Raw genomic sequence first — 15,927 nt, 5'->3', positions numbered from 1 at the left:
CTTAATAGTAACATAAGTATTAACTAAGTTTAATTAACTATCAATTTACCATTTTGGACCATGAACTAACATAAATGAATATTGTAAGCTTTAGGAGAGTGAACTGTGCATTAGTTTGACTTAACCCATGCACACTGTTGTTAAGGAAACACGCAGTATCGAGTTGGTAATATATTCAGCGGCAGGTAGGGCTTGGAAAAAAGAAAGTGGCCAGCAACTTATAATTCCACACATGTCTTAAGACTTTGCTCAGTACTGTGGTCCTGCTCTCACCAGACTATTTTCTTACATTGTAGAACTCACTTCGCCATGAGAAGATGCAGCAGATGAGGCACATGAGCGGAAGAGGCTTAGCTTTACTGAGATAACAGATGGGATTTAGTAGCAAGGCTGGAAAACCAGGGTGTGCCCCGTGGAATTTTGTTACCATGGATCTGTGGCCACATCTAGTACCAGTTTACTTAGAGAGTTAGGGATTTATGATCGGGGATTACGGGAGGCTGCTTCAGAGGCAGCTGAAAAGAGCAACCGACGGCTCTGCCTGAAAAGAAAAGGCGCCAGCTTGTGTGCAAAGCATGCGATATCCATCTCTTGTTTAAGATAGGAGATACAGCAAATATCAGTGTCAACTCGGCGGGCAAACAACAGTTTCTACTCCCTGTATGATCGTCTTAGGCTTACTGTTGATGTTAATAGTAAGAGGGCAAATACAGGCATCGTAGGTACATTTATGAAACATGTTCCTAAATATAGAGACAGTGCTGATCGGTGCTCTGAGCAGGTGTAACGGGGGCGGCACATGATAACTGGTGAGCCTTCTGGGGTGTCGTGGGTCTAATTCAACTTGACATCTGTGATGGGAGGTTCCCACTCGATAACCCCAATGACATAGCCATCAGCCCACCCCGTCATTCCTCTAACATCACAGCCAGATCTCTACATAGATGCTCACCCAAAAAGCAGATAGTCACAACAGATCTGGCATATTGGGAAATATTTAAGACACAATTTCAATACTTTTCTCAATTATTATTGTTTATTGACTTATATAACCTTTTAGCTTTTGAAGATACTCCAATAAATTACATTTGCATTAAGCAAAAATACCAATGTGGGCACTGGCGGACCATTTCACTTTCTTCTAAACATTTAAAGTAGAAGCTGTAATGTTAGCTTTTTCATTACCAGCACTTCTGACATAAGGTTTCTATGTTATTATTGCATTGCGCACTGCTGTGTTCAAACCTGCTGGCCTTTAAAAGAGTTTGCAATTCCTCCTTGTGTCTGCAAAGGTTTCCTCCCTAACTTCAAAGACATGCCAGTTAAGTGAACTGGAAACTCTGAATTCCCTGTAGGTATGACTTTGTTTTTCTGTCTGCGTGTTAGCCCTGAGATGGACTGGCAACCTGTCCGGGGTGTGCCCTACGTCTCGCCAAATGCATGCTGGAGGAGTCTCCAGCCCCTCGCAGCCGGAGCAGGATAAGCTGGCAGAGGAAATGGATGGATGAACAAGCTATCATTCACCATCTTTTAAAACTACGGAGAGTTGCACCTTAGACACTTCAAGGGCTGACACAATTCATCAGTTGATGAAAATACAATGCCACATCTGAATGTCACCTTAAATAGTGTCTCTAATGTGGCTTGCTTCAGCAGCTGATGAGGCGAACGGACTCTGTGACCCGTTAACACTGGTATTGTCCTTTAATGTTTAATTGAACAAGAGTGAACAAACACAATGTTTCATTAACGTCAATGTTACATTTCCCTCAAGAGCCCAAAAACATTTTGAGGACAAGGGCTAAAAATAACAGCGGCAAATTCTTGTGAGAAAAACTTCATCTGGCCACTAAGACGCCGTGCCCACAAACTGCCAGACACACTAACAGCTTCCCGCCAGCAACAACAAGCTCCCGCGAGTTTACGTTCAGTGGATTTAAAATCAGACTCAGCCCATCAGGCACAATAAGCAATTATGTACAGGAAAATTATATTAATGGGAGTTTCATAATATAACATCATGAAACTCCCATTAATGTATTTGCACAATTTGGTTGCATTATTGAGTTTTGGCAATGAGCCTTTCCTAAGCTGTTCATCACCAGCCTGGTAAACCGATACTGTGAATAATGAGATGAAGATCCCTTCTTGTCGCCTCTACACTGCACAATAGAGCACGTTGTGATCACAGTGAGGTTGGCCTTTTATAATGGCTTTTGTACTTGTAGTATCATCAAAGAAAACCCAAGAATAGTTAACATGATATAAGTCTGACATATGATTCATGTGATGAATTCAATCATGCCGAATTCTTTAGCCTGACATCCTCAGGCAGGATGCGTCACAGTCTGGGGACCCCGCTGGCAACGGATAATCACTTTTGGTTTTCAGTGCACACTTCTCTGACACGCTTGTGAAACTGCAGTTAAGTGCAAAACCGTGGTACCGCCAGCAGTCGTCTGACTTCTATTGCTCCTAAAGTAGTGTTACTATGGTAAGGATGACCTCTGAGTGAGGTGAACGGTGTTACCACGGTTTTACACTCTGTGACTTGTTACCACAGCCTTGGAAAGGGAGGAGTGAGGGGAGGGCTACCCAATTGGTTGCAATCTGCAACCACACCACTAGATTACGCCAAATCCTACACACTGTCCCTTTAAACTAGGTAATAAGCGAAGACAGGGCAGATTCTGGTTACGAATTCACCCCTGAGACGACTGAGGAAGATCTTAGGCCACATCCACTGCATACAAGTTTAAAAGGCCTGCAGCACTGCCTGCTACCACAGCTAATACAGATAATCACTTAAATGTCATTACGGAGCTCTAGATTAGACAATAGCCCAACATACCTGCAGGACATTGGCATTCGTAGCGTCCTAGCAAGTCAGCGCATGTGCCATTGTGATGACAGGGAGTGGAGACACACTCGTCGATCTCAGTCTCACAGTTTGTTCCTGAAAATAGAAGCACAATTAGTTGCATTTGTAACACATTAATATCTTCACATAGAGCTCCTCCTGTACATTGCATGTTTAAAATACAACTTTGCCAAAAAAGCCCCCTTTTCTGTAAGAATAGAAGGTCCAAAGAAAATGATTTATCTGCCATATTTAGTAAAGGAATAGCCCGTCAAACCAGGGGAATATGTTCTCTTAATATCTCCCTTTGCTTTTCCAGGGGCTCACAATCTGAATCCTACAGGACCGCACTAAAGGAATGTTTGTGGCCTAATTACTGTTCAAGAGAAGCTTAGCATAAAGACTGGAAGCAGGGGGGAACAGATAGCCTGGCTCTGTCCAAAAAGTACAAAGAAATTCTACCAACAACTGATAAAAGCACTAATTAACATCTCATTTGTTTAATGGGTGCAAGTGTAAGAACAACAAGTTTACAGGGGTGATATGCCGCATTGTTTCTTGACTAGGAGCACAGACAACCTGGAGTCGTGCCATCACTGGGACGTTGCCCGGCAGGTGTTGATATGCAGATTTTCTAAAAATCTTTGAACAGAGCCAGGCTGGCTGTTTTCCCCTGATTCCAATCTTTATGCTAAGCTAAGTTAATTGGCTGCTGGCTTTAGCTTCATATACAGATATGAAAGCGTTATCAATCAATATTTGTCTAAATACTTTTGTTAAGAAAATAAATAAGCATATGTCCCAAAAATGTTCCTTTAAGAGTTGCCTGCAATTGTTTGAGCACCTTTTTCTCCTGAAACAATAATTAGGCCATCTTGAAGCATTCCTTTAATAAGATGCTGTAGGATTCAGGTGGTGAGCCCCTGGAATCGCACAGAGAGATTGAACAATCTCACTTTCTTGTTAAGAAAATAGACACTTAATAACGAGCTCTGTCCGGGCTGAAGAGAGCAGGAGAAGTGGGGGGATGCAGGTTTCTTGATGGGAGATTTGTTTGGTGCTCAGCTGCCTCAGCAGCTGCTGGTTCTACCGCTGTGGCTGGGGGTGGGTGTCTTCCAGTGCAGGTTATTAATTTAAAATGTCCTATCATCAATAACGGAGCAGCAATGACATGTAGTGAAAGTCCCTTCTTGACAGCGGCAACCTCACGCTACAGCACAAACACCATGATTGATATCATCTGCACGGTGGCTGCTACAGGTCATTATATTCAAAATACGCCACGCTGTGCGGCAGCAAATTATACAAATTTGTCCTACTAAAATCTGGGAAACGCCTACTCTCATTTATGGCTGTGAATAAAATCAATTATGTAGTATTGTGGTCTTTTTTTATGAAGGCTTTAATGATATGAAATATGGTGATTTAGGCTACAACATGTTTGTAGTGCAATGTCTTAAAAGGCTATAAATTATCAAATATTTAAAAAAAAAAAAAACATGTTAAAGGTCAATATCAATTGAAGGTTATTTTAATTGCATCAGCTCTTCACAATCATTATTTACCTCCAGCCAATAGATTCTTACTGGCCAGATAAAGAAAGACTGCATTTCAGGTGAAGAATTACAGATGATTTCACAATTTGTCTTTTAATCCCACTCCTGGATCTTTGGTGGATTCTAAACTAGCATTTAATAGCATGGCCATTTTCCAGGTCTTGTTAATATTATCAACACAATTAAAAAAGAAAGAGAGCAAAATATATGCCAACAGTTGTTGTTCCGTGAAAAATAAAGCCTTTGAAAATGACACCCGAATGCCTGGGCGTGAGTAATGTATCCTGAGTTATGATCTATGATTGACTACACTGGGGTTTCTGGGCAAAGCCTGAAATTAAATTGGCCTTTCTATGCTGCATGGCTCGAAATTCCAAAGCAAAAATCCCCAAGATGCCAGAAAATGATGAATTCTATCAGTCACTAAGACCTGACATGGTGCAAGAGACAATTTTCCATTACTGAAGTGGCAACAGATTTCAGCTTTGAACAGAGGGGGGAAAAACCTTGTTCATGTAGTGCTATGTAAGGGCTTATCTGACTGACAGGTAAGTGTGTCAGGACTTAAGGCTAGATTGGGAAATACGCTATAGGCCAAAACCTGAGTGCACTGGGGAAGAAAAAAAAAATTCTCATTCACCGGTTGTTTAAGCAATAAAACAAGAGAGGAACAATAGCGTGCAGTGCCATCGTAAACCCTATACAGCAACAACAATGTTCAGCACAATCTGTGGTTTTCCACACTGTCCTTTTTTTCTAGAATAGAGAATGTAACAAAGTCTGAAGAGAGATGTTTACATACTGTGCTGTATTATGCTGATGAGTTGCTTATGATATAATTAGGGCTGTCAAAGTTAACGTGATAATAACGCATTAACGTATTTTATTGCCACTAATTTCTTTAACGCATCTTGACCTCTGACCTTAAGATATGTGAATGAAAATGGGTTCTATGGGTACCCACGAGTCTCCCCTTTACAGATATGCCCACATTATGATAATCACATGCAGTTTGGGGCAAGTCATAGTCAAGTCAGCACACTGACACACTGACAGCTGTTGTTGCCTGTTGGGCTTGAGTTTGCCATGTTATGATTTGAGCATATTTTTTATGCTAAATGCAGAACCTGTGAGGGTTTCTGGACAATATTTGTCATTGTGTTGTGTTATTAATTGATTTCCAATAATAAATATATACTGTGCATATATTTGCATAAAGCAATCATATTTCTCCACTCCCATGTTGATAAGAGACTTAAATTCTTGACAAATCTCCCTTTAAGGTACATTTTGAACAGATAAAAAATGTGTGATTAATTTGTGATTAATCGCGATAAACTATGGACAATCATGAAATGAATCACAATTAAATATTTTAATCAATTGACAGCCCTACTAATTAGATAAAATGTTGACAAACTGCGTAATTTGCAGTTGAAAAAAGGTAAAAAAAATTGCAATATGTCTTATATATCGTATCGTGGGGCCTCTGGTGATTCCCACCCCTACTGTAAATACATAAACACCTGATTATATTTCTTAGGCAGTGTGAACAGTTTAGATAAGCAATGCTTCAAATTAATGCTTCAATTATAAAATAAAATGGCATAGTTGTGAATGTTGGGTCTCTGCTAGAGACAACATCACAGTAGCATTTAGCTTATTTATAGCTATTCACTGAAATTATGTGTTTTCTTAGATGTGGTCTCCCGCCTGGGAGGTCTTGAAGCAATGACGCACTTGTGAAAATCGCACTTAATTCTGACTGTTTCTGTGAATTTGTTGATCTTTTTAAAGCCCGATAATGAAAAGGGTACTTAGGCTTTTTTTTTTCTTCTTAAATCTCTCACTCTGTAACAACACCTTTTGTTTTTGTGTCTCTCCCCTGTTCCCCTCGTTTTTTTAGAACAGTTGTCAGTGATAGCTTAACAACTTTAGGCCATGTTGTCGAGCTGGCAGCTAATTAGGAAGCAGTTTGCCAGAGTACTTGGATTAAATGCAGTCAGCAGCGGGCCTTAGAAATGTCAAACAGACGAGGCTACTGGTAAATAAGCTTCAAGGTTAAAAAAAAGAAAATCTGGCCTTTGCTTCAAACCACAGATTTCTGGCCTGAGCTATATTTTCTATACATGATAAACTGGTAATTATAATATATTTTCAATTCAGTGCACTTCACAGATATTTAGTTAGTTGTAGATGCTAGTGTTGGTGCTTCTCTGTTTGGATTTAGTCTAACCGAAAGTGTTTACTGCTAGTGTGTACTACTAATAATCAAAAATGAATTGATCACCGTAGGAAGCTTTTCCTTGCTTCCCTCCTAAGGGTGGTCAGAGGTCAGAGGTCAGTTATGGAGCAGCAACCCTTAAGATGGCTGTGATTCAGTCTTTTGTGACATTAATCAGAGCAGATGCTTGCAAACATGGAGGTTTGAACCAAAAGCTGACAGTGAAAGAGTGGCCTCCCTTTGCACTACGCCGCCCTGCTGACCCATGTGCAAGCAATGTACAATATTAGAGGTCACGTGACCCCCTCTTCCCAAAAAAACAGCTCTCAGTCAGATGTGGCAGTTGCTTCTGTGTTACTAGGAAACAGACTTGTCTAAGTTTACATCATGCCGGCTGTAAGGATATTGGTAAACACTGACTTCAGGAAATTAAATGAACCTGTTTAGATTTTTTGTTGAAACATTTTAAAAGGTTAATGAGAAGTGTACGCTTGACAAGTTTAATATACTACTGAATCTATATCGGGATACTGCAGAGTGCATGATGTTGCTTTTATTATGTTTATGTGCATTAGGGCTGTCAAAATTGGCCAAAAATGCCATTTGAATATTCATTTTAAAATTTTTTTTTTTTTAAGCTATCTATTTTTGCTCATTATGTCCATGACACTATGTCTCTCCTGGCCGTGAGTGATGCGCTGCGCAATGTTTTGAGCTGAACTTTTGTTGGACGTCCCGTTTCTATTTATTCCTGTCGCTCGTTATGAAAGAGAATGGACGAGAAACAGCTGATTCGTGAAATTAAAAAGAGGAGTTATCTATACAATACCTCCTGCCGTCATGCTGCTTTTTTTTCACAATCGAATATTCATTTTTAATATTCAAATATATATTAGACTTTAGAATATTCGTTGACAGCCCTAATGTGTAATTAAATTAAACATAATATACTGTCAAATTAGAAACTGTCAATATTTTATAAATCTCGATAAAGGGACATTTTTCATCTTAATATTGAATCAAACAGTGGTGGAAGAAGTCTTTAGATCTACATTTATAAATTATTATACAAAACGATTGGCATAAAAATATACTCAAAGTACCTAAAGTAAAACTAATCATTATGCAGAATGGCCCATTTTAGAATAATGTGTATTGTAGTATCAACGTAGATTACAATTATTGATGCATTTATGTGTACAACACTTTAATATTGCAGCTGGTAAAAGTGAGGTCACTTTAATAATGTATAGCTAATACTATTAAATTATATATTCTTGAATTTCCCTCAGGATCAATAAAGTTACTATCTATCTATCTATCTATCTATCTATCTATCTATCTATCTATCTATCTATCTATCTATCTATCTATCTATCTATCTATCTATCTATATACTGCTTGGTAACTTAATCTATAATAATCTACCATAATGTATTGTTGATTTATATTGTGCATTAATAATTTAAATGTACAAAGTAACTAGTAGCTAAAGCTATCAATTCAATGTAGTGGAGTAAAAAGTACAATATCTGCCTCTAATATAAATTACATTCCACCACTGGAATCAAAAGGTTACATATGAAGCTAATGTTAACAATCCCACTGAAACTCAACAACTCACTATAACTGTTGTGCTGCTACGATGTACTCGTTCAGCTCAGTTGGTTCTGTTGTCAAAACCAGTGCCAGCTCAAATAAAAAAAGCAGGTTCTCCCAGTAGAGTAGCTAACACAAGCTAATGATGAGATCGAACATTTAGAAGGTCAAGGACAACGACTTTTCTCAGAAGCTGGTGGAACAACTAAAGCTAAAACAGCCAATTGCAATTGATTGCAATTCGTGGCTTCATGCAGCCTTTACGTTTGTTTGTAGTCAGTTTAATCCATGGATAGTTTACAAGTGAAGGAACTGGTAATGCAGTGTGAGTCATACTGCAGCATAAGTATGTTATCTAACCAATGATTACCTGATATGAAAAGATAATAAAAAGAAGAAGTACAAGCCTCACCTTGTTTGGCGTTCTTTTCAAGAACATTTTTGATGAAGTTTTGCTGTGCATCTCCGTCTACTGACACAGCCCATAATCCACCCTTATTTTTGCTGCAAGAACTCTCAAATTAAAGTTTTGTGTGTATTGTATAATGGGGTGGAAAACGCATTTCCTTCGCAAACTTTATATGAACATAACATTTAAATGGACACCTGCCAGTCAATCAGAAACCTGTATTTTCTGACATTTATTTTGCCATGATGGAAATTATGAACTTTTGATGGAAAACATGACTTGTGTATAGATTTAAAGCCATTCTTTATGCACTGCTGCCTTAAATCACCAACAAAAGGCAAAATAGAAACATTTATAATTTATGGATCGCTCTCAGCATAAGAGCTCTCTATGTCAAGAGCCTTGCATGAGACTGTAGAATAACGAGAGTAAAATATTCAGACTGCCTTCACCACCTGTGTTGCATGTCTGCCTCACACATTTGCATAACATTGCGCACGCATTGCATTATACATGATGTTTACATACATGTTACACCAGACGTCAAAGCAGAATACAAACCTCTTTCCAACTGCATGTTGCCGTCGAGCTACACCAGTTCCACGTCGGCTTTTCCCCAAACATCAATCAGTCATTCCTCACCACATGACCAACTTTCCCACAAGGGTTTGTACGACTCTATCCGCACTTTGAGATATCCGCCCACATACAGACAGACAGACAGATGGAAAGGGTGCAACAAAACAGATAGTAAAGCGAAGTTATCTCACCTGTGAAGCCGAGGGGGCATTTGCAGGTGTACTGCGGAGGAGTTGATGGCTGACTTGTTGTAATGCATGTGGCTCCATTCAAACAGCTGTTTGGTTTTATCAGGCAGGCATCGCCTACGAATTGACAAAACTCTCCAATCCATCCTGGGGCACAAACACACTGCAGGAAAACAGCACAATGTTTACGGTGCAGTATACAAGAGTGTGTATTAGAGCTCTACCGCAACACACTGGATTTCAAATTAAACAATGACTACGAGGGTTAAGTTGTTGACTTTCAGTTTTAAGGGAGTGTGGCGGTGTTCACCCTCCCTGTTGGGTGAACAGTGTAGGAAGCCTGCCTGTTTTTACCTTTGGGCAGCATGAATAAAGATTGAAATGATTTGCACACCGTTTATCTGTAAACACCCTCAAATAAAGAGGGTTCACTTTATTTGACAAAAAGTCCAATTTATTTCGGTGTTTTGTCTTAATTTGCTCGGATTGTGATATATTTCCCACTGAGATTTCTACCTCAATATGATGGAGGTGGGAGGAATTTGTGGCACTCACAGCATTGAAACATGATTTTAAATAAAGTCAGCATTAGTCTTATTTCTCAAAAGAGTCCTACCGTTGTTGTGGATAGAGTTATCTAGATTAGGGACTATTTCTTCAGTAGACAGTTTAAATGGAAACTGTTGACAATTAAGTTTTTGGATTAGCCTGAGTAACCAGTCAATGGGCCTCATGCAGGAAGCCATATGTACAAAATTAAGAGGATATTTGTTCATATATCCACGATTTGTTCTTATTTTGTTTGTACCCATTGATTTCTGGGATTCACCAATGTTTTCATATTTTTGCTCTTCTCTAAGGTAAGAGAACATCTTACGAGTGGTCGAGAGACCAGGATAAGAAAAAAAACATCTTTTACAGTCCACAAATTGTTTGTCCAACCTAAGGAAACATATATTTTAAATTTCAGGAGGATAAAAAATACATGAATATTTTAAACAAATTTACATTATTATATGTTATCAGAGTAATTATAATGATTAATTTATTAAATTTGTGAGCTAAATAAATATAATTAACTATTAATGACAATTAAGACTATAAATACCCTTCGATGATATTGCGTGCGTTCAGTTCTGAATGGCACATATTACTACCTATCTATCCATCTATCTGCTTCTTACATCATTTTTTTGCTGGTATCTCTCCAGTTCTTGGGCATGTTCCTGATATAGTGTTTAGGAGGCGTTACCTATGCCAATACCAGCCCTCATATAGTGTTTAGGGGGCGTTGCCTATGCTAATACCTGTCCTTATATAGTGTTTAGGGGGTGTTGCCTATGCCAATACCAGCCCTCATATAGTGTTTAGGGGGCGTTGCCTATGCTAATACCTGTCCTTATATAGTGTTTAGGGGGCGTTGCCAATGCTAATACCTGTCCTTATATAGTGTTTAGGGGGCGTTGCCAATGTTGCCTATGCTAATAATAATAAAAAATCAGCCACACATCTCCAATTTATGATCTAGTGGGTTTCATCATTCAGCACACCTCGGTAAGAGCGCGTTTGATGCATCTGGAGTTGATTTCCCTTATTTTTTCTCTCAACAGAAAATAGAGAGAAAATATAAGAGAAATTGAAGAGAAAGTTGCTGCATGAGGCCGACTGTTTCTGGAAATTAAAGTTGCTGCTGATTTTTAAAAAAAAATGTAATATCTAAATGCTGAGATCACCACTAATGAAATCACATTGTGGTGAAGACAAGGTAACATGAGACATATCAGCATGGCTTAATACTACAGTGCTTCGGGTAAAGTAAGTGAGAAGACGTTTTATTTATTTGTGTAACCTCAGTCATGTTTTCAATTCAATGTCCTAGAGTACAGAACCAAAGAAAAACAGTCCAATTATTGTCCATAAGTTCTGCTCTGTATATATCCACCAATAAAATCAGTTTTATGGGACCTCTAGTTTTGTTCTGTCAGTTAAGAGCATCTCCATGACAGAAGGAATAAATGAGCAGGCTACCTTTAATGAACTACCCAATGTTTGTTTTTTTCATACTCAAAGGAAAACCACATCAAAAAATATCAATAAAAATAAAAACATAAAAAGAAATGGTCCATTTGCAGTGAATGTTGGATTATGTCTGTACCCTGTTGAAGGAGCATCTAAAAGTGGATTTTAGATTAAGAACACTCTCAGTGGCCTAATGGAACAAGACTGATGGAGAATAATTAGGAGCTATGGGGCATTACGGAGCAGTCTCAGGTGTTGTTAAAAAAAAAAATACAGACGTTGGAGGAGACTGAGCAAGAGAGGCAAATTAGACCAGAGCCAGTCTGTCAGAGCAATGTGTCCACATACTCACAATGATCAATGGCTTAGAATTAGATTACTGCTGTCTGTAGACATATTCTATCAGTGTCCTTTCTGTTATTCTCTTTGTTTTTTTAGTTCAACTAATGATGGTTTTCTTATGCATAAAGCCTATTTTAGGCGTTCAATAGACCACATCTGTTTGAAAACTTGGGTTTAAAGTTTGATGTATTCAAAGACAAAAAAATTTCAGAAGCATTTGGCAGTAAAATCGATCCAATTTAAGGTTTATCATCATTAAAAGAAATTGTTTAGTGTTTGAAAACTATTACATGTTGAAATGTAATACACATAAATCATGATGAAACACAAGATTTATGAAATGTATCACACATCTGCTTGTGAGTGTGTTTACTTCATGTTCATACTCTAAATAAGGTGCAGCATGAGCCATCTTTCGGGGGCTTTGGAGTATTTCATTAGGACTGAAACATTGAATTACTTACCTGATGTCCGCCAATTACACTCAAGCACAATCCCTCATTCAGGCAGTTGATATTGAGCAGCCTGCAGTAGTCAATTATTTCTTCACATTTCTTCCCGGAAAACCCTCTCAGACATCTGTTAAGAGGAGGTCAGTGTCATCAGAATCAATTCACCCAAAGCCTTGAGCGCTAACAAGCCATATATTTTTCATTTTCTTTTACAAGATACATGGGGTTGTAATTTTGTTTTCTGCACCACCTGTTTGTTGACGTGGGTGAGATAGTGTCTGCAGATTATTCTTCTAGTTTTTATAACCTGGATATCCGAATGGGTGGAGTTAGCATATCAGGACAAATTAAGGTCCATTATAAATCACAGATTATACTTTCCTACACTATAAAAACCCCACTGCTCATTGCACTGATTGTACTGTCTGATATGGCAAACATACCCTTCACTTCCTTTGTAATTTCCATATACTGTGTGTTTGATTAAGATTTCATTTAATCTAAGAGTATAAGAGCTGTCATAATGAGAAAAAAAATAATTGTCACATTAATAATATGGAGTTTTGTGTGTTGAGTACTTAAAACTTATCAGTCTTGTTATCTGGTACAGTATAATGACTGGATTTAAAAAGACATCAGCTGTAAGGTACTGGAGAGTTGAGACCTTGAAAGCAGAGCCTAATAAAGACAAATTTCCTTTTCTCATCAATGCAGTAGACGTTGTCATATAAATCCAAATAGTGAGTCACTAAAAACATTTCTGTCTTGTCAGTTAGAAAGGTGTTTTACATGGGCGTCACATTTCAAGGTGTTTCTGTGACTGTACAACTTCAGTTTGAATAAAACATGTTTAGATATGGACAAAGACCAGCAGAACAAGCAGTAGCAGTAGTTTTAGTCTGTGTTAGAAACAGGTTTCAGAGATGATAAGTATCTAGAGAGCATCAAAGGCAGACTAATGTAGTGGAAGTTTGTATCCTCTGAGAAGCAAACTGTTGTAACATTAAATGGAAAATCTGGTTGCCTTTCACTTTTACTGGTTTAAAGTGGAGCCAATACAATACAGGACACTTTGTTGAAAACTATATTTTTTTTCAACACAATCTGAATAAGAATTAACCAATGTCTTCATTTATATGCCAGAGGTATTTCAACAATTTGAAAGCTAGCGTAGAAAAGGTTATTAAACACACAAGTTACTGTTAAGGTCCATGAACACCAACCAACCATAATGCATGGAAACATACTCAATACTTTTACAACCACCATGATGTTAAAGGTACAGTGTGTAGGATTTGGCAACATTTAGTGGTGTGGTTGCAGATTGCAACCAACCGAGTGCAAAACTGTGGTAACGCCGTTCGCCTGGCTCAGAGGCCATCCTCACCATAACACTACTTTCACAAGGTGGTCGGAGAACTACGGTGGCCTTCAGCTAACGTAAAAACATGAAATGCTCTCACTATAGCCAGTGTTTGGTTTGTTTGTTCTGTGTAGAAACATGGTGGACCAACATGACGGACTCTGTGAAGAGGACCCGCTCCCTATGAAGATATGAAGGGCTCATTCTAAGCTAAGGAAAACACAATGATTCTTAGTTTCAGGTGATTATACACTAATGAAAACATAGTTATGAATATTGTATTCCATTTCTGCAAATAGATCCCCTGAAATGTTACAAACTGTTCCTTTAAAAGATGGAGGTGGCATTATATTTTTCAAAAACCCATGAAAAGACATAAACTAACATTGTGTTAGTCCATTTTTTAATAATTTCCAACATCCCAACAATGTCTGCAACACTTTGCCCCAAACCCATTCATGTCTACTAAAGACATAAATGTTTTCTTTAAAAAAGTGAATAGTTTCATTTTTTTAAGTCACATAATTTCCTAAAACAGCTGGGCACTGTAGTTTTTAGCAAATGTTACTTAAACAGCAGTAAATCGTGCATTTTTGTAGGGGACTATTTTCAGCTGCGGATTAGTACACACTTGGGGTGCATTACAGTATTTACAGCTCCAGGACAGTGTATGCAGGATTGATTTAAATTACAGTTTCCTTGCCATCCAGTAGAACAGTGTGACTCACTGATGTTTATAATAGTCTTTTTCTTAAATAGTTTTTGGATAATAACGGAGGTCTACAGCACAGAGGATTAAGCTACTCCAGGCTATACAGAAAATACTTGTAGCTAGGATCAATTCATTGTTGGTTTTGGTCTTTACATGGGATTAATTGACAATAATAGAAATGTAGAATAAAGCCAACAGTGGAGCTTGAGGTCTGCCAGACAGGTATGTATTAGTTCTCGAGCTTTTAAGCTGGAAAAATAATAAGACTCTGCAGTCATCTAGAGAGGGGACTGTGAGAGTGGCCCCTATTAGAGCCCTGTATGTGTTTTACCTGCAGACATAATCATTTCCCCTGGACACACAGGTGGCATTGTTGAGACACGGTGATGGGCTGCACAGGTTCTGCTGCCTCCTGCATGCTGGGACCACATTACCATCTGCACAGACACATTCAGAGGCCTGCATACAGAGGCAAAACAAACCAGGTCATCAGGCGGCTTGGGAAAACAGGGTTATATTACATAAAAAGGTACAAAAGATCACTAACTGTAGGACCGTTATCAATGAAAGAGTGATTCGTTGTAATGAGAAAACTGACTTGATTGACTCACATTATTATTTGTTACTGATGTCTACAGTTATATTGAATGGAATGTAAGTAGGCAAGTAAATAATGGCTTTTATATATGTTTTAATATGCGTTTTAGACACCGCAAGAGGCTAATAAATGCTAATGGTGTTGTAATTCAAAGTTAAAGAGATTTGAATTTCACATTAAGCTTTCTAGAAAAATATCTACGTCAAGCTGCAGCAATATCAGGCATTATTTTGATAAATGTCCCTTTTAGTCGGCTCTGCTCTGGTATTTTTAAGGTGGGCTGTGAAAATGCTCAGCGCACTTGGCAAACTGTAATGAACAAAACAAAGGTCAGGGAAAGACAATTAGACCATTACAGTATTTTCCCCTGTGTATCCTCGAGAACATTAGAAATACTACTGCCTTTGCGAAATGTATGACCGCGATGGCATTTCCAGCGGAAGGTGAAAATTGCAGCAGGCGTCTAATTACGAAAAGTTTTTGCTGAGAGCCATTTCAAACTGGCACTTAAACATGCGCTGGGTCATTCAATCAAATTGCTAGAGGAAGCAAACACTCTTTCCCTTCGCTCGTCTTCAGGAGGAAATATTAATTGCTGTTGCAGCCCTCAGAATGAAGCCATTTGATCTTGTTTCAAGACACTATATTCATTTTCATTTCTTGTTTAGCGCCCACTGAGATAAAGCAAATAAGGGAAATTAAATCCTCACATGCCCCCCTGAAGCGCAGATTCGTTCTTCCTGACATGAGTGTGACATGCAAACTCGGGAGTCGCAGTAGACGCCCCCGAATCCTCCTGGACAATTACAAATAAATCCTCCGGGGCTCTCCTCACATACGCCGCCACTTCTGCATGGGTTTGGATCACAGGGGGCTTTCCTCTTCTCACAAGGTGGGCCTGCAAAATAGACAACACAAAATGACAGCACTTTGATTCAGACTGTGGGGATTGTGTTTACGTCTAGAAACTATATAAAGTCTGTCAACTGGTGTTCTTTGCCCAGCAGACGTTTACACATCCCTTTA

General features: G+C 38.6%; 1 protein-coding gene across 1 annotated transcript in view; it reads right to left on the bottom strand.

The window, feature by feature from the left end:
- Positions 1-15,927, bottom strand: part of eys (eyes shut homolog) — a 206,291-nt gene that overhangs the window by 169,018 nt on the left and 21,346 nt on the right. The window contains exons 4-8 of the mRNA XM_074646369.1: positions 15,612-15,799; positions 14,635-14,762; positions 12,241-12,355; positions 9,419-9,578; positions 2,852-2,956 (exon numbers count right to left, since the gene is read on the bottom strand). Of these exons, the coding sequence (XP_074502470.1) occupies positions 2,852-2,956; positions 9,419-9,578; positions 12,241-12,355; positions 14,635-14,762; positions 15,612-15,799 (696 nt within the window). The remainder of the gene's footprint in view (positions 1-2,851; positions 2,957-9,418; positions 9,579-12,240; positions 12,356-14,634; positions 14,763-15,611; positions 15,800-15,927) is intronic.

This window comes from Sebastes fasciatus, chromosome 9, assembly GCF_043250625.1.
Source record: "Sebastes fasciatus isolate fSebFas1 chromosome 9, fSebFas1.pri, whole genome shotgun sequence".
NCBI lineage: Eukaryota > Metazoa > Chordata > Actinopteri > Perciformes > Sebastidae > Sebastes > Sebastes fasciatus.
The sequence above is the reverse complement of the archived record's forward strand: the minus strand, read 5'-3'. Positions and strand labels throughout refer to the sequence as shown.